Source organism: Anoplophora glabripennis, unplaced genomic scaffold (genome assembly GCF_000390285.2).
Source record: "Anoplophora glabripennis isolate ALB-LARVAE unplaced genomic scaffold, Agla_2.0 scaffold130, whole genome shotgun sequence".
Lineage (NCBI taxonomy): Eukaryota > Metazoa > Arthropoda > Insecta > Coleoptera > Cerambycidae > Anoplophora > Anoplophora glabripennis.
Window position 1 is genome coordinate 415,256 of NW_019416297.1, and position 19,182 is coordinate 434,437.

The 19,182-nt window shown below is 34.2% G+C and overlaps 1 protein-coding gene across 1 annotated transcript in view; it reads left to right on the forward strand.

Moving 5' to 3' along the window:
- Positions 1-19,182, forward strand: part of LOC108904188 (neuronal acetylcholine receptor subunit alpha-5-like) — a 31,276-nt gene that overhangs the window by 9,940 nt on the left and 2,154 nt on the right. Inside the window, exons 5-7 of the mRNA XM_018706639.1 lie at positions 2,154-2,542; positions 12,177-12,329; positions 18,671-18,846. Coding sequence (XP_018562155.1) covers positions 2,154-2,542; positions 12,177-12,329; positions 18,671-18,846 — 718 coding nt within the window. The remainder of the gene's footprint in view (positions 1-2,153; positions 2,543-12,176; positions 12,330-18,670; positions 18,847-19,182) is intronic.

Below are 19,182 nucleotides of genomic sequence, written 5' to 3' on the forward strand. Positions count from 1 at the left end.
AAACATCTACCCCTAAATTTTCACGTTCATACACTCAAAAATATTATAATTATTACGAAAATTCAATTTTTAATTTCCAACTTTGACACCCTGTATCTTTTTTGTTATCAACATTTTATTAAGGCATATTGGCTCCAATCGTAATATTTTGAAGTAAAAAATCTAGTATGTCTCTATGGACCATTACTTACGAACCACCCTGTATACTATTTGTATTACCTACGGATGATTTTTTTTAATAGATAGGTAGTCTGAAGATGGATTGTGGCTCCTCATAAAAGTGGAAATAGAGTTCTTTATTAGATTTGCTGTTTTTTATTCTAAACATAAGGAAAAAACTTAGGGTGTACCATATAAAAATAAATAAATACCTATATTAAATAAATTAAAAAGTGCCTTTTAAACCATTTTACTATTTTTAGCGTAAAAGGATTAATGTCAATTTCGACAAAAATTAAATGATAGTACAATAAAGGATACCCTCTGTATATATTTCCACTATCTACCTCAATTGATACAAATTTGCGCTTTTGGCTTGAAAGCCAAATATTAATTTGCCGCTGATACAAAATCATCTCTTATACAATGTGCCGTAGAAAACTTACTTTTCAAGATAGGTTCACTTATAGCTTTCTTAAACATCGGTAGTCTTATAAAAATAACCAAAATGTAGTGGTTCCCATCATTTTTCTCTCCATGGCCACCTCATAATTGTGGAATGCCCATACTACTTCTATTCGACGCAGAAAAGTCCCACCTACATAATAACATAAAAATTACTCCGATCAGAACACCCCTGCGCCCAGCGGTTGCACCCGAACATTTTAACACTTTGAAAGTTTATAGTCACATTTGGTTTATATACACATACATACCCTTCATAAATGTTTACAAGCCACGTGACCGCAGACAACAATATTGCACGGCTGGTACTGGTGACGAAAAATCCCTAAAATATTAATGATTCGTTCACAACGTACACTGACAAATCGGTAAGTCTACGATCGAGATAATAGGATTGCTGATTGGCTGAATAGAATCTCGTGAAAAATTACACCAATCACCAGCCGGTGAAACAGAATGTTGTATTTTAATGTAATCTTAATCTTATCGTTTTGAGGGTTGCTTGCGGTATGTAGCAAAATAAAACTCTCTCAACGGTAAAATAAAAGTATTTTTATTGAAAATAAAGTTAGTGAAAAATAAGTATTGTCGGAGCGAGCGTTCGCTGGAGAGTCTTCGTGGTGTGGAGTCTCTCGCAGGTATAAGTATCTGGTCCTTGGCGCCAATCTGCCGTGAACCCTTTCTTGGAACCCTATTGCGTCAGCGTCTGTTTTTTGTCCTTGCAACTTTTAGACCGGTCTGGCGGCGTCAGGTTCGCGCTCTTGACGCAATACTTAAAATGGGTCATTTGCGGACATATATACCCACAGTTTTAATTTTACTGAAATTTAATTGCCAACGTGAAGGATAAAATTACTTCCAAACAAAATTACTGGTCCGGTGGCTTGTAATCATTTTTGAAGGCTATTTTAAATATTTACAAGGCTAGAAGAGAAAATTAAATACTCTACATAGATCGTCCGAAGATAAAAGATAGTGATACAAAAGGAAAAAGAATAACCACTGTTTATTTACTGTAGCCTTTAGATGTAAAGTGAGTCGGACTAATATTGTTTTTGTATGTCCTGGATATGCCACGGTATTGGATGAGTCATTAGGATGCATCTCTGTCTGCAGGCTGTGAAATCGTGGTGTGCGTTTGTGATATGAATCCACCGAATGTGAGTTTTAGAGGTAGCTTTCTGGTGTTCATTAGAAACTTGCAGGAGTTGACTAAGTCTATGAATACTCAAAATATGCAATGAGCCCTACGAACATGGGGCTGGTTTGTTTTCAGGACTGTATCCAAGATGTTTCCTTCCTTGGAGAATGTTTCAATTTTTATATTAACATTGAAACATATTGAATGCAGAATGTTTTCTAAGTTCTAAGGATGGTTTTGGACAAGTAAAAGAAACTAGAGGGTGATGGCGTATTTCCCATTGCATACTTGTCGTCTGGGGGTATAAATACTTAGGTTGCGATGAGTTGCGATTATTTTTTATTTTATTTGCTTATCATTTAACGGGTTTCATTTTTATTCCGATTAGGGCAGAACAAGGTGGAAATCCTTCAGCTATAGGTTCCACCAGATGCACAGTTTCCAACAAGGGGTCTGTTATATGCGTCCCATCCTTGCACATCGACTCTTTATGCGTCCCGGATCTACGTATGTACCCTTATGACTCCCAGGTTTGTGCATTGCGAGTGGGTTCGTGGGTGCAAAAAGGCGAGGAGTTGGACATAAAGCTCCTCAAAGAGGTCGTCTCACAGAAGGCGATGGAACCGAACGGCGAATGGGAAATAGAAAGCTACACTGCGAAGAAATACGCTGGACGTTATTGCTGCCCCAACGTAACGTTTCCTTCCATCGAAATAAAATTTAAGATAAACAGACTGCATGGGGCGCATGCCGCTAGTATCATAATTCCAACTGTCGGTAAGTGTTCGACAGGGAACTTCTTAACAAGCAACTGATCTGGCTGTTACAGTTTCAAGAAAAAAATACAAATTTCGTTNTCAAAATATTTTTAAAATGTAGCCGTAATCAACCTACACATACCCACCTAAACAGGTTTCTGTAACATTTGCCGTTTGGTCACTAGCGATCGAGGCGTTACTGGTGGCCCACCCTGTATAGTTTATGGACTAAAATTTATATTAGTGTAGTATTAGTGTTAAAGTTTAGTGATTAGTAAATAGTATAGTGTAGTGTTAAAACAGATGAGTGCAGCCCGGGGGGGCGGCCCCCCTGATAAAAATTATATTAATATGGACATGGATTTTTCGGAAAATAGTAGTGAGGCAAACCCAAAAGGAACAAGTTTAAATGCAAAAACCAAGGTGGTATAAAATTTAATTAATCATTTTGGCCAACCGCGAGGTAACTCGTCACCTACAAATACATCCTCAACTGAACAGGTAACGATAACAATAGAAAAACGAACGGAACGTCCAAATTATACATATAAACAATCAGATATAGGCCCTTTTCATGTAAGTATATGCAGAAAATAATACTCCAGATTTTAAAGGTAAATTAAACGCGGTTAAGGTAGGTGAAATAATCTTAAATGCAATCCCAGAGCAAGACAATAAAATTAGAAAAATCGAATCCATTGACAGGAACAGGGTACGAATATCATTCAGAACCTACGATGCAGCAAATAAATTAATTTCTTCAAAAAGTTTTATGAGAATATACAATTTAGATTTTTATATTCCTAAATTTGTTTTATTTAGACAGGGAGTGATAAGGATTCATGAAGAATATTCTAACGACTACCTCAAAGATAGAATAAAACAATCCGATTTACACTGTAAATTTGAAGTAGAAAGCGTAAGAAGAATTAATAAAAAAGTAGTCGAAAACAACGAAATAAAATATAATCCCACGAAAACTGTTATCATTAGTTTTTTGTCACAAGAATTACCGAAATACGTTGCTATCAATCATGTTAGATTTACAGTTGAACCTTACGTTCGAAGAGTCATATTACGTAACAACTATTTTCGTTTCGAGCATATGGGAGCTCAATGTCGAAGCAAGGTTAGATTTGTAAAGAAAACCATAGTTCCGATTCTTGTACAAATTTAAATCACAATCCCCAATGTTTTCATTGTAAGGGAAATCATTATACGAGTCAAATTAAGGATTGTCCAGAATTTAAGCGGCAAAAAGACATTAAGAAATATATGGCTCAAGCAAATGTCTCATACAAAGAGGCGGAAAAGTTCATCCCTAAAATAACGTACGCTTCTGTTCTGGCCAATCCACAACCAGACTTTACCTTGCAAACAATTCAATTGCCTAAAACAAATTCATCGGTTACACGTATCCCTAATAGATTCACCACCATCATTAATTCTACAATCAAAAGAATAAGACCTAATTCCCCGGATATTACGGAAATGCAAAGAAATGAAATAATTACACCAGTTCCTCTTACTCTCACCCCAGGTGGTGTCCTAAGTAACCCTATATATTACTCAAACATTAACGATAAAGCTGATCAACCACCTGATCATTTACAGGAGGAAAATGAAGTAAACAAAAAAATGGTAGATTTGGTTCCAGCGGTAATAAATTCAGTTAAACAAAAAAACCTAAATGAAATACAAGAAACCGATATACTCAATTTAATTCAAAATCATATTAAATCTAATCGATAAACTGTTTTTCGTCATGTTTGTATTACTTTTAAAATTCCCGGATAATAATATAATGGATAACTTAGTAATATGTCAATGGAATTGTAGATCAGCTATTGCAAATAAGGGTAACTTGGAGAATTTACTGGTAACTACAGGAGTCAATGTTGCTTTTTTCTCAGAAACCTGGTTCAAACCAAACATATATACTAGTTTTAAGGGCTTTAATACTCGGTATATGTAACTCCTCAAACCAAAATTAGTTTTAATGAATGGAATGGATTCTTTCAATCTATTGATAACAGTAATCTAGTATGTCTAAATAATGGTACACCCACATGCATAGGTAACTATCGCCAAAGAGACAGTGCTATCGATCTTACCATATGCTCACCACAAATAATTCACAACTTAGGGTGGTACCCCTTAGAAGACACCTATGACTCGAACCATATACCGATCATTATAAATTGTCAAATTAGTCCTCAGTTCATTGAAACTAAGTGTAGTCGAAAATGGAAAACTAAAAAAGTAAACTGGAACAATTTTTATTCAAAATGTTTAGATTTGTCAAATAATTTAAAACATGTTAATTATAAAAATTATATCGAAGTGATCAATCACTCTGCAGAGGATACTATCCCACAGTTCAAAAATAGTATCCTTGGTAAAAAACATGGCAAGCCATGGTGGAATGATAAATGCGAAGATGCGGTTAAAAAAAGAAAAGATAGTTTAAGCGTTACAAAAACAACTTAATGAACATCTTGTATTATAAAAGATGCGATGCAATTGCAAAAAAAATAATAAAAGAGGCGAAAAGAGAAAGTTGGAGACATTATTGTTCAATTTTAAACAAAAATGTTCAATTAAAGAAAGTCTGGCATCAATTAAATAAATTCATCAATAGGCCTCAAAGAAATGTTAAAATAATAGATTCTTCTGCAGAGTGGTTGGACAACTTTTTTAATAAACTAACTCCATCATTTGTACCTCCTCAAACTCCTTTTTTAGGAGTCGATGTTGATGAATCAAATATCTTGTTAAGATCGTTTACCTTTACTGAGTTAAATAGAGCAATAAAACAGAATAGTAATACCGCACCAGGCAAGGATCAAATACAATATTCAATGTTATTTCATCTTCCTCTTCATATGAAGCAAATACTTTTAAATATATTTAACAACATCTATTTAGGAAAGACCTCTATCCCTTCAGAATGGCGTGACTACATTGTAATGCCGATATTAAAACCAAACAAACCCAACGATAACCCTACTTCTTACCGCCCAATTGCGTTGTCTTCCTGCGTGCTGAAAACATATGAACGAATATTAAAAGGCAGAATAGAGCATTGGTTAGAAAACAAAAACCTCTTTCCAAAATCTCAATTCGACTTCAGCAAAGGATCGTTAACCCAGGATAATTTAGCTAGTTTAGGGTCGGAAATAAGGTTTTCAAAAAAGGAGTCCACCAGTATAGCGTTTTTAGATATTACAGGAGCATACGACAACGTGGATTGCAATATATTAGCGACAAAAATGTTCCAAATCGGTCTTCCTAATAAACTTATATCTCATAATTAACAACTTTACAGCTCAAGAAACGTCTATCTGAGAACAGGTGATGGTTTAATGGGACCAAGAAAAGCTTCTGTAGGGTTACCTCAAGGCAGCATATTAAGTCCTCTGTTGTATATTATATATACACATGATTTTGAACAACAGTTTTCTAACACTCAAGTTAAGGTATACCAATTTGCAGATGATTATGCAATTCAAACACAAGGCAGAAAAGTAGACGACTGTCACCAAGCACTGGATGAAGCATTAACACTCGCAACAAAGTAGTTTATAAATAATAGTTCACCAATATTTGAAGAAAAGTCATCTATATGCACCTTTACAAGATCACGTTACCAACCACCTAATTATATAAAACATTCCAAGCTAAACCTTAAATATAAAACCTCAGTGAAATATCTAGGAGTAATACTAGATAAGAAGTTAAAATAGAAAGACCATATAAAACTACTATGTAAAAGAAGCGAAAACGCACTCAATATTCTTCGCACATTTAGTCACAAAAAATGGGGAGCTGACCCCAATATATGTCTCTTATTCTATAGGTCCTTAATTAGATCCATTTGTGACTATGGTTGTATCCTATACGGTACAGCTAATCGGATTCATCTACAAAAAATTGAACAACTAAAAAATAAAGCACTTCGATTGTCCATCGGTTACCTGAAAAGCACTCCAATTAATCATGGAAGTAGAATGTATTGAACCACCACTTCATCTTAGAAGAGAAATGTTACCAACTCATATTTCTAACCTATTATCATTAAGAAAAATAGATGTATATAAACTCTTATACAATTGTATAAAGAAGAACAACATACTTTTGTAAATAAATATGTAACGGCTTATATTATCAAAAAAAAAAAATGAATAAATAAGGGATGAATAAATAATAAGAAATAGTAATAATAATAAAATAAACCGCAATAAAATAAATTAAAACAAAACATTTTAAAAGGAGAACAATAATAACAATAAATATAAATAATTATGGAGTTATAGTAGTACATAAAAAAAAAGAGTAAAATAATAATAAATAAAATAAACATATACGGAATCATAGTAGTAACTATAATTACCTTTTTCGGTTACTGTTAAGATGGATGTATTTATTAATCATTGTCAGACAAGAAAGAAAATATAAATTATTGGGCATGTGGTATTTTGTAAAGTTTAGCTCTTAGTGTTCCATTTCTATACTATTTTAATTAAGAATCCGTTTTTTCCTTATTTCTTTATATGGGCAGAATATAAAAATTCAGTAAAACAAATGAATTAATAAGCAGAACATGACAAATACTGGCTATTTGGTGATGAACCAGTGCCATTTCAAAACACACACACACACCTTTATACAGGGTGATCCGTAAGTAATGGTCCATAGAGACATACTAGATTTTTTACTTCAAAATATTACGATTGGAGCCAACATCCCTTAATAAAATGATGATAACAAAAAAGATACAGGGTGTCAAAGTTGGAAATTAAAAATTGAATTTTCGTAATAATTATAATATTTTTGAGTGTATGAACGTGAAAATTTAGGGGTAGATGTTTCTGTATACGAGAAATCATAATTTGTTATCTATTTCGATGTATCTTCTAGAGGGCGCCACATACGCCGTGTTTATGACGTAAATACGAGCATAATTTTTTTATCCACAACGTTAACGCTTCTTTTTTTTTAAAATCTTAAACCTACATTATTTTCGTGAAAAAATGGTATACTTGTCATTAGCTCTAGAAATTGTCCGTTTTCAAGAAAAACGCATTTCAACAATCTGCTGCATGTTTCATTACAGGAAATTTTATCGTAGTGTGCGACAATGCCAAGACAGTTTTGACAATTAGAAAAAATCATTGTGACGGTTAGCAATTAATTCAAATTGTATTTATTAATTTTTGGTAAAAATCAATTAAGTATTTAAAAGAAAATAACGAATTATGCCGAGACATAATAATTTCTCGAATTTGGAAATGAGAGATATGACGGTTGTTTATTGTCAACAAAATTTCAATGGACGTGCTGCGCAACGTGAATATTGCCGAAGATTTCCAAACAGATTGCAACCTGGTAAACGACTGTTTCAAAATCTATTCAGAAACTTAGGCGAAAGTGGTTCATTTCGTCCTAAACGTGATAATTTAGGTCGACCAAAAATGATTACGCCTGACCAGGAAGACGAAATACTAATTCGCATTGCAGATGATCCACAAACTAGTTCAAGACGATTAGCTGCAGCCACGGGAATTAATAAAACATCAATTTTAAAGACATTACATGAAGAAAAATATCATCCATATCATTTTACACCAGTTCAAAATTTATTACCTGTCGATCTTCCTTCAAGATATCAATTTGCAAGTGATATTCGGAACAAGCAGAATACTGACTATACATTTGTCAACAGAATATTGTTTACAGATGAAGCGACATTTACTCGCCGAGGTATTTTCAATTTAAGAAATAAGCATTGTTGGGAAGTTCAAAATCCTCATGTAACTCGAGAACGGCACTTTCAACATGAATTTAAGATTAATGTTTGGTGTGGGATCATTGGAAACCATTTTCTAGGTCCATATGAGTTGCCAGGAAATTTAAATGGTACAAGTTATTTAAATTTTTTAGAAAATAGCTTTGTTGATCTATTGGATGCGTTACCACTGAATTTGAGGCAAAATATGTGGTTCATGCAAGATGGCGCTCCGCCACATTTTACTCATCAAGTAAGAACATATCTAAACCAACACTTTCCTGAACGTTGGATTGGCCGTGGTAGTATATTTCCTTGGCCGCCACGTAGTCCAGACTTCAACCCTTTAGATTTTGGTGTATGGGGCACAATGAAGGAAATTGTTTATAAAAACACTATAAATACTCGCGTCCAACTTTGGCAAGAAATTAGTAATGCCTCAACTTTTTTTGATCCAATGGTATTATTTAATATTAGACGATCTTTCATAAATCGTATGGACAAGTGCATCGAGGTGAATGGTGGACATATTGAAAATTTACTTTGAAACATTTCCTATTTTTCCTTAGGTACATATTCAGTTTTTTACTTGTTAAACGCTTGATAAAATCATAGTTTTGTTTAATTAAATTTCTCCTTTAACTGGTTTTGTAAATAAAATTTATCAACTTGATAATTTGTATTTTAATGTGTACAAAGGGATAATGTTTAATTGTCAAAATTAATGTTTTCATTAGCGCACACTACGATAAAATTTCCTGTAATGAAACATGCAGCAGATTGTTGAAATGCGTTTTTCTTGAAAACGGACAATTTCTAGAGCTAATGACAAGTATACCATTTTTTCACGAAAATAATGTAGGTTTAAGATTTTTAAAAAAAAGAAGCGTTAACGTTGTGGATAAAAAAATTATGCTCGTATTTACGTCATAAACACGGCGTATGTGGCGCCCTCTAGAAGATACATCGAAATAGATAACAAATTATGATTTCTCGTATACAGAAACATCTACCCCTAAATTTTCACGTTCATACACTCAAAAATATTATAATTATTACGAAAATTCAATTTTTAATTTCCAACTTTGACACCCTGTATCTTTTTTGTTATCAACATTTTATTAAGGCATATTGGCTCCAATCGTAATATTTTGAAGTAAAAAATCTAGTATGTCTCTATGGACCATTACTTACGAACCACCCTGTATACTATTTGTATTACCTACGGATGATTTTTTTTAATAGATAGGTAGTCTGAAGATGGATTGTGGCTCCTCATAAAAGTGGAAATAGAGTTCTTTATTAGATTTGCTGTTTTTTATTCTAAACATAAGGAAAAAACTTAGGGTGTACCATATAAAAATAAATAAATACCTATATTAAATAAATTAAAAAGTGCCTTTTAAACCATTTTACTATTTTTAGCGTAAAAGGATTAATGTCAATTTCGACAAAAATTAAATGATAGTACAATAAAGGATACCCTCTGTATATATTTCCACTATCTACCTCAATTGATACAAATTTGCGCTTTTGGCTTGAAAGCCAAATATTAATTTGCCGCTGATACAAAATCATCTCTTATACAATGTGCCGTAGAAAACTTACTTTTCAAGATAGGTTCACTTATAGCTTTCTTAAACATCGGTAGTCTTATAAAAATAACCAAAATGTAGTGGTTCCCATCATTTTTCTCTCCATGGCCACCTCATAATTGTGGAATGCCCATACTACTTCTATTCGACACAGAAAAGTCCCACCTACATAATGACATAAAAATTACTCCGATCAGAACACCCCTGCGCCCAGCGGTTGCACCCGAACATTTTAACACTTTGAAAGTTTATAGTCACATTTGGTTTATATACACATACATACCCTTCATAAATGTTTACAAGCCACGTGACCGCAGACAACAATATTGCACGGCTGGTACTGGTGACGAAAAATCCCTAAAATATTAATGATTCGTTCACAACGTACACTGACAAATCGGTAAGTCTACGATCGAGATAAAAGGATTGCTGATTGGCTGAATAGAATCTCGTGAAAAATTACATCAATCACCAGCCGGTGAAACAGAATGTTGTATTTTAATGTAATCTTAATCTTATCGTTTTGAGGGTTGCTTGCGGTATGTAGCAAAATAAAACTCTCTCAACGGTAAAATAAAAGTATTTTTATTGAAAATAAAGTTAGTGAAAAATAAGTATTGTCGGAGCGAGCGTTCGCTGGAGAGTCTTCGTGGTGTGGAGTCTCTCGCAGGTATAAGTATCTGGTCCTTGGCGCCAATCTGCCGTGAACCCTTTCTTGGAACCCTATTGCGTCAGCGTCTGTTTTTTGTCCTTGCAACTTTTAGACCGGTCTGGCGGCGTCAGGTTCGCGCTCTTGACGCAATACTTAAAATGGGTCATTTGCGGACATATATACCCACAGTTTTAATTTTACTGAAATTTAATTGCCAACGTGAAGGATAAAATTACTTCCAAACAAAATTACTGGTCCGGTGGCTTGTAATCATTTTTGAAGGCTATTTTAAATATTTACAAGGCTAGAAGAGAAAATTAAATACTCTACATATATCGTCCGAAGATAAAAGATAGTGATACAAAAGGAAAAAGAATAACCACTGTTTATTTACTGTAGCCTTTAGATGTAAAGTGAGTCGGACTAATATTGTTTTTGTATGTCCTGGATATGCCACGGTATTGGATGAGTCATTAGGATGCATCTCTGTCTGCAGGCTGTGAAATCGTGGTGTGCGTTTGTGACATGAATCCACCGAATGTGAGTTTTAGAGGTAGCTTTCTGGTGTTCATTAGAAACTTGCAGGAGTTGACTAAGTCTATGAATACTCAAAATATGCAATGAGCCCTACGAACATGGGGCTGGTTTGTTTTCAGGACTGTATCCAAGATGTTTCCTTCTTTGGAGAATGTTTCAATTTTTATATTAACATTGAAACATATTGAATGCAGAATGTTTTCTAAGTTCTAAGGATGGTTTTGGACAAGTAAAAGAAACTAGAGGGTGATGGCGTATTTCCCATTGCATACTTGTCGTCTGGGGGTATAAATACTTAGGTTGCGATGAGTTGCGATTATTTTTTATTTTATTTGCTTATCATTTAACGGGTTTCATTTTTATTCCGATTAGGGCAGAACAAGGTGGAAATCCTTCAGCTATAGGTTCCACCAGATGCACAGTTTCCAACAAGGGGTCTGTTATATGCGTCCCATCCTTGCACATCGACTCTTTATGCGTCCCGGATCTACGTATGTACCCTTATGACTCCCAGGTTTGTGCATTGCGAGTGGGTTCGTGGGTGCAAAAAGGCGAGGAGTTGGACATAAAGCTCCTCAAAGAGGTCGTCTCACAGAAGGCGATGGAACCGAACGGCGAATGGGAAATAGAAAGCTACACTGCGAAGAAATACGCTGGACGTTATTGCTGCCCCAACGTAACGTTTCCTTCCATCGAAATAAAATTTAAGATAAACAGACTGCATGGGGCGCATGCCGCTAGTATCATAATTCCAACTGTCGGTAAGTGTTCGACAGGGAACTTCTTAACAAGCAACTGATCTGGCTGCTACAGTTTCAAGAAAAAAATACAAATTTCGTTTTTGTTAAATAGAGTAAAAAATTCAAACCCTTTATTAGATTTTTTAAAAGTCGAGGACGCATAAACAATTTTTAACGTAACGCCCTCTATTTCCTCGACGAATTATTTTTAGAATGATATTATATAAGACATACTCACAATATTTTTATGACCCCTCGAAGTTTTTTGGTTCATTTTTGTTACACCCTGTATATGAGAAGAACAAAATTATTTTTATGTAAATATTAATTTCTTTTTTTAGTGGTAGTTATTTTAACTTTTACGTCGCTGGTCCCATCACCAGTTAACACTGAACGGTTAATCTTGTGTTCTATCAACTTAATCGTCCAGTTCTTGCACGTTCAGAACTTATCCTGGCTGATACCTCTGAAAGGCGACCGTATTCCATTCCTGAGTAAGTAACAGATAAGGTCTTTGTTGTAATGTCAAATTAAAACATAATGGGTATATAAAACAAAATAATAATAGATACTGAAGTTAGTTATGTAACTACATATAATTAAGTAAAAGCGATTTACGGTCACTACTAAAGTTTTTTTTGTTTCATTAATATATAGTGTGTCCCCAGATGGGGTACCGCACTCTTGTAAACTTTTTTATTGTTGATTTTTCGAGAAAAAGATATTCTTGATAAAAAGTTTTGCTTATCATGGGAAGCCATGGGCAGTAATCAAGTGTATAATAAAACACATAGGACGTCCAAAAAATTTTAAAATGTGAAATTTTCCCTAAGCAAACTGCCTTTCATTGATAATACGTAAAAGTAAGGGAAAATATAATTTAGCCTTACTTATATATAATATAAGTAGAAATTGAGCGATCCTAACAAAATATCTGCTTTAAATAGACTACAGAAAAGTCATGGTGCTAATAAAAAATGTTTCTTGCTAATATTTTATTTATTGTTGCAAGGTCGTCTTCTCTAGCAAAAGTTTTTATCGTAGTTGTTATGTTGTTATCCTAATATAACGACTTTTATGACAATATCATTAAATATCTTTTTTTATTGAAAACTAGCAACCCGCCCCGGCTTCGCACGGGCAAATATAAAATAGCCTATGTAACCCCGAAAAAATGTAGCTTTCGGTAAAATTGGTTGAGTAGTTTTTGAGTTAAATCGTAACAAACAAAAAATCAATCATCTTTCATCTAATGCGACCATAATATTAATTTTAAAATAATTCACGATATATTTACATACCTAAAGACAATAAACGAACTCAAAACTAAAAATGCAAAACCTTTAAATTTACAACAATATAGGTAACTACCAACAATGTGAAAACAAAGGACTATCAATTTTAATTAATAAGTAAGTAGTTAGGTATCTAACTACCTAAAGAAAACAAACACGAAACAAAAATGCGACTATGAAGTTTTAAATGATTCACAATAAGAAAAAAACAAAAAAATTATTAAAATTCAATGAAATAAAAGTATGTATATCGAACGCAATTATAACTTTCCAACAACACCCACAAAGTACACACAGTCGTCAGTCGTCACCTTCATTCGCTCCAAGTCAGTTTATTAAAGGATCACGCGCGCGTTATCGTTCGGCTTATTAGCTAAACAGTAGGCAAGAGGGTGCGGGGGGAGGGTCGGCGATCGCATCAAGCGAAGCGAGGCGCTTGAATTTTATTTTCGCGTCCGTAATTTTTTTGCGATTACTCCTAAGATATTGATTTAAATTATATGGTGTAAAAGAGTAAAATAATGTGCATGAAATGCTTAAAGCCTCTAACTTATTTAAAATGATAAGGATTAATACCGTATTTGTGTAAATAGCTTTTACATTACCGCTTTATAATTTCCAATTTTTTAAAGTATTAAAATGGATATGGGTAGTATGTTATCTTTAACATATAGACATATGCCATCGCGGACTTTTCTGTAGGCATATATAAGATACACAATTCCACCATACATTGATACACTACATAAACTTTCGGACCCCCCCGGCTCGGACGCGAGGCGCGGCGCGGGGTCACGGGGCGCTCGCGCGGCCGGGTCGAATCACGGCGACACGAAATTAATTTTGTTGCGCATTATTTTGATTTTGCTATATCTCCTAAGGTATTTATTTAATTTGCATGGTGTAAAGGGAAAAAATAATCTTCATGAAATGCTCAAGCCAACTAACGTATTTAAAATGATAAGGATTAATACCGTATTTGTGTAAATAGCTTTCCAATTACTGCTTTATAATTGCCCATTTTTTAAAGTATTAAAATTAAAATTAAAATTAAGTATGTTATCCTTAAGAGATAGACATATGCCATCGCGGACTTTTTTGTAGACCTATATAAGATACAGAATTCCACCATACATTATTTTGTTATATCTCAAAGGGTTTAGGCATCGTTTTCGTTGAAAGCTCCCAGACGGCTTATTTTTTCCGAAACTTAACAAATTATATACTAAAATCTTCCTCGAGAACCACTCTATCCATTGGTGAAAACAGCATGAAAATCGGTGCAGTAGTTTTTGAGTTTATCGCGAACGGACAGACAGACAGACAGACAGACAGAAAGACAGACGCGGCGGAGGACTTTGTTTTATAATATGTAGTGATAAGTGTCTTCTTAGTCACTGATAATTGATTTTCTTTGTCATAACTATGCGCAGTTAGGTAGATTCAATTTCTAACTTTGTCTTTAAATTTTTCCTTTATATTTAAAAATTTACGAGTAAAAAACAAGATGTCCACAATTGGAAAGCTTCACTACCCCACCGCACTATGGGCCAGGAAACTGAAAAAGTGGCCTAAAAGCGACTGCGGAGATGAATTTAAACAAATGTCTTGTCGTTATCTAGATAAGCTAAACTAGTTATTTTTAAAGTTTCATTGAATTCGATGGGCTACTCTCAATGTGGGAACGACATAAACTTTTAAAATCATGTATGAAACCAGCGATTTTACTTTTCAAATATTTCATTGGTGCTGTTGTATTTCAACAAATCAAAAGTCTGCTGTTACATCTCATCCATCATTTTACTTCGAAAAATCATTGTAATAGGGCGCAAAGTGCAAAAATGAAAAACAAAGGAAATGGCGGAACGTAAAGTATTAGTGAATTTCGATGCTTTGACTATATTTTGGAAACAGAACTCCTCTAAACTCCACTACTTATCAAAAGGAGCGATATATCATCGGATTTCTTAGAGTGTGTACTTTAGTAAAAACTGGCAAACTTTTGCGAATATTCACAGAATTCGAAGAATTTTATAATAAACCGTAACAGCGCCCGTGATTTTATTTTCCTTTGGAACTTTTTTTAATGTGGCAGCTAAGTATTTTCGGGATTGCTGATTACGGATCAGAAGTCACAATTGTAAAATTCAAAATGGCCGATCCAATATGGCGGACCAATAGGTACCTAATTCAAAAAAAGTTTGATTTTCATAAAAATCAGTACTCAAGGGTTTTTCGGGTCGTTGATTACGAATAAAAAAACCCCTCAGGACACTATTATAAGAAATATTTCAATTACTTATTTAGATTTACAGCAGAAAAAACGATTTTTCTATTTTTTTTTCTAATAAATTTTTGGTAATATCTATCTATTAATTTATAATAAAAAACGACGCTGCGAAAAAATTCTGAAAAATACTTTAGGGTGTTCTAAATAAGTATCTAAGGGCCAAATTCAGAGATTTCCCTAAATTTACACTAATCTTTCACTCATCTCAAACTTATGCTTCACTCAACTTAGGGTGCCCTAATGTCATTCTCAATTCTGGTATTCAGAAATGTGTATAAATGAGTCACTAACTTGAGTGTGCATCAAACCACAAATTACTAGACAAGGAAACAGTTGGCTACTCAAATATTACCAAAAATATGTCATCAGTAGAAACCTAATGTCACAATATTTCTTTATTTTGAATTTGAATAACTGACGTTGAAAATATATACATAATAAGTTACATTTAAATAATAAATAATGAAAATCAAAAGGTCTAATTAATTATCCAGGTAANGTTGAAAATATATACATAATAAGTTACATTTAAATAATAAATAATGAAAATCAAATGGTCTAATTAATTATCCAGGTAAAAACGATCCTCATAATATTCCAAGTAATAATTAGTTAGTAGTTAGTAATATTTAGATCATTTTCTTACTATATACTTCATATAGATTAGAATGAGTGACAAGCAATCATTTATGAGGTATGTAACAGAATGTATGTAACTCATTGAATTAGAATTGTTTATGAATACGATTAGGGTGAGTTTAGTACGAGATAAGTGTGAGCGGAACTTTAGTGAGATCTATGAATTTGGGCCTAAATCGGCGTTCCGATATCTGACAATACTTTAATGGAAAATGCATGTCTCTCATAAAAAGCACAGATTTTGAACATTTGAAAAATTGAGCTTGTGAATTCTGAAGTTAATGTTCTATGTAATATCTGTATTACTGATATTTGAATTCGAAAAGTATTGTGATTTCTTGCGAAACCATTTTCATTTTTTTCCGTTTTGTACAAATTGCCGTTTCCCAGTTCCCCGCAACTGCATCTTCTAATAAAAGATTTAAGGTGCCCAGATCTTAACAGTAATGTCTACTTTGAACTCATTCAGTGATATTTTGTAAATACTGTAATTTTCCATATGTAATCGCAATTAAGTTCAAAATCTCATTTTGTAATCTTATAGTCATTGTATTGGATCCGCCATTTTGAATTTCTGAATTTTGAGTACGAATTCGAAATTAGCGACCCAAAAAACCTTTCAGTACCAAATTTCGGCAAAATCGGAGCAGCTTTAGCATATTTGTCCGCCATATTGGATCCGTTATTTTGAATTTCTAAATTTTGAGTACGGATTCGAAATCAGCGACTCCGAAAACCTATTAATACCGCATTTCAGCACAATCAGAGCGTCTTCAGCATTTTTGTCCGCCATATTGGATCCGTCATTTTGAATTTCAAAATTTTGAGTACGGATTCGAAATCGACGACCCCAAAAACCTTGACGTACCATATTTGATAGCGATTGGAGCACTTTAGTATTTTGGCCACTTTTTCATGTTCCTGGCCCATAGTGCACCGATATGACCTAAAAGATAGCAGCCAATTTACCGAAAACACCCGAACATCTGTGGGTGTACATATTTACGGAAATAATAAACAAATAAATAATTAATAAATACCCTAATACAGGAGTGAAAATATATTAAAATAGTAGCCATTTGCAGGTCGTTTTGGGGTTGAAAATCCCACCCTTCTATCGAAAACCAAATCAGAAAATCTTAAAGAATAGCCATCCTGGTAATCAAGTGAGATAAATATAATGTGGTAGTAAAGTACTCATCCAATTGCAAGCCGTCTTAGTACCATATTATCTTTATCTCACATGATTATCAGGATGGCTTTTTATTTCTTTATGTTTTTCTGATTTGTTTTCGATATGAGGGTGGGATTTCTAACCCCTAAACGGCCTGCAAATGGCTGCTGTTTCAATATGTTTCTTTGAATATATCACTAGACTGTTTATTATTTTTCTGTTTATTATTTTCGTAAATGTGTTTAATATGTACGAGTATATTACTGACATAATGTTTGTATGAAAGATGGACAGGGTATCCTTCCTGTTGCAATGTTGGACACAAAATGTACAATGTAGCTCTCGCTTTTGCCTTTAACTATGTTTACTACACGCTAAAATAAATGTGCATATGATATTTTTAACACAAATAAGAAAAATTGCTTTCAGCTTTTAGGCGAGGCAATGAAGCACAAAAGCTCGAAATTTTTTCCATAAAGACGGATCGGAATGCGGTTTTTTGCATTCTCTTCCAAAAATTTTTTGTAAAAAATGTGGACACCTTGTGTTTCTGAAAAACCGGAAATTGCATTGCTGCAGCCAAAAATGCATTCAAAAAATGCATTTTTTGAGACGCCTTTTGGAAGATTTCAAAACTTTGTAAATAAAAGTCAGAACTGGGCCAAATCGGGTGCTCGGGGGATTTCGAGGTCGCTGATCACGATTATGATGTTCAAATTGACCCCTCGAACACCTGGAGCTCAGGAACGCCGATGAACGTCATCTCCGTGGGACTCTCCCAAAATTCACACGGGGAAGGAGAGAAACTCGGCGCCCGGGAGTTTTTTGGGTCGCTGCCATCGTCGAACACCCCCCGGACACCTGCTGCGCCCGAACCTGGACGTGGACGTCATCTCTGAGAATTTTCCTAACAAGATCGCCAAAAACAACTCAAAAAGGGGCGTTTTTTGGGGCGCTTAATCCAAATTTCACGTCGAAAACGATCCCCTGAACACCTGGTGCACCGGAATCTGGACGCGGATCTCATCTCCGTGGGTTTTCCTCGCACAATCGAAAAAGACGAACTGAAAATCGATATGGGGGGTTTTTGAGGCCCTCAGTCAGACGCATGCGCATTCCGATATAATGCTTACATAAGATTAAAAATTCATCGTTTTGAGTCTGACTGTTGGAAACTAATTCTAATAGCACTAGGAACAAAGCTATTATAACACAGATTGTCTTACAATTAGCAAAACTTTCTTATTGGTCGATTTCCCTCAGTGAATGAATGTTTTCCTTGCTTCCATGAAGCGTATGCCACTGACAACGCCCTTAGTAATATCTTAGCAGTTTCTTGTCTAAAATGTTCAAGTTTTTACTAGTTACATTTTACTTTTATTATATAACTGAAAAAAAAACAAATGCCAATATATTGACTCTTATTGTTATTCACAGTTTTATTCGCCAGAGACTCCCTGCTAATGTCAGCAATTGCTCTTGTATTTACCATAATATTTAAGAGCTTGATGCAGCGCCAAACTCTGGCTCCGATTTGGATATCCACCTTGGTTTCATACGTTATTGGATGTGTGCCAGGGCGATATTTATTCTTAAATGATACCTCAGCAAAAGTATGTATACAAAGCCCTTATAAATGATTACAAGCCAAGTGACCAGTAATTTTGTTGGGAACAGTAATTTTATTTCCATCGTGTTGGTAATTAAATTTCGGTAAAATTAAAAATGATTAAAACAATAAGATCAAGATGACATTAAAACTCAGTATTCCGCTTTACCGGCTGTGATTGGTGTAACTTTTCACCAGATTCTATTCAACCAATCAGCGATCACATTATCTCCAGCGTAATCGTAACGGTTTGTCATTGTTCATTGTAAATGAATCATTAATACTGGTAACGTCAATTTTTTTTGTTACTAGTATCAACGCTGCAATGTTGCTTGCCTAA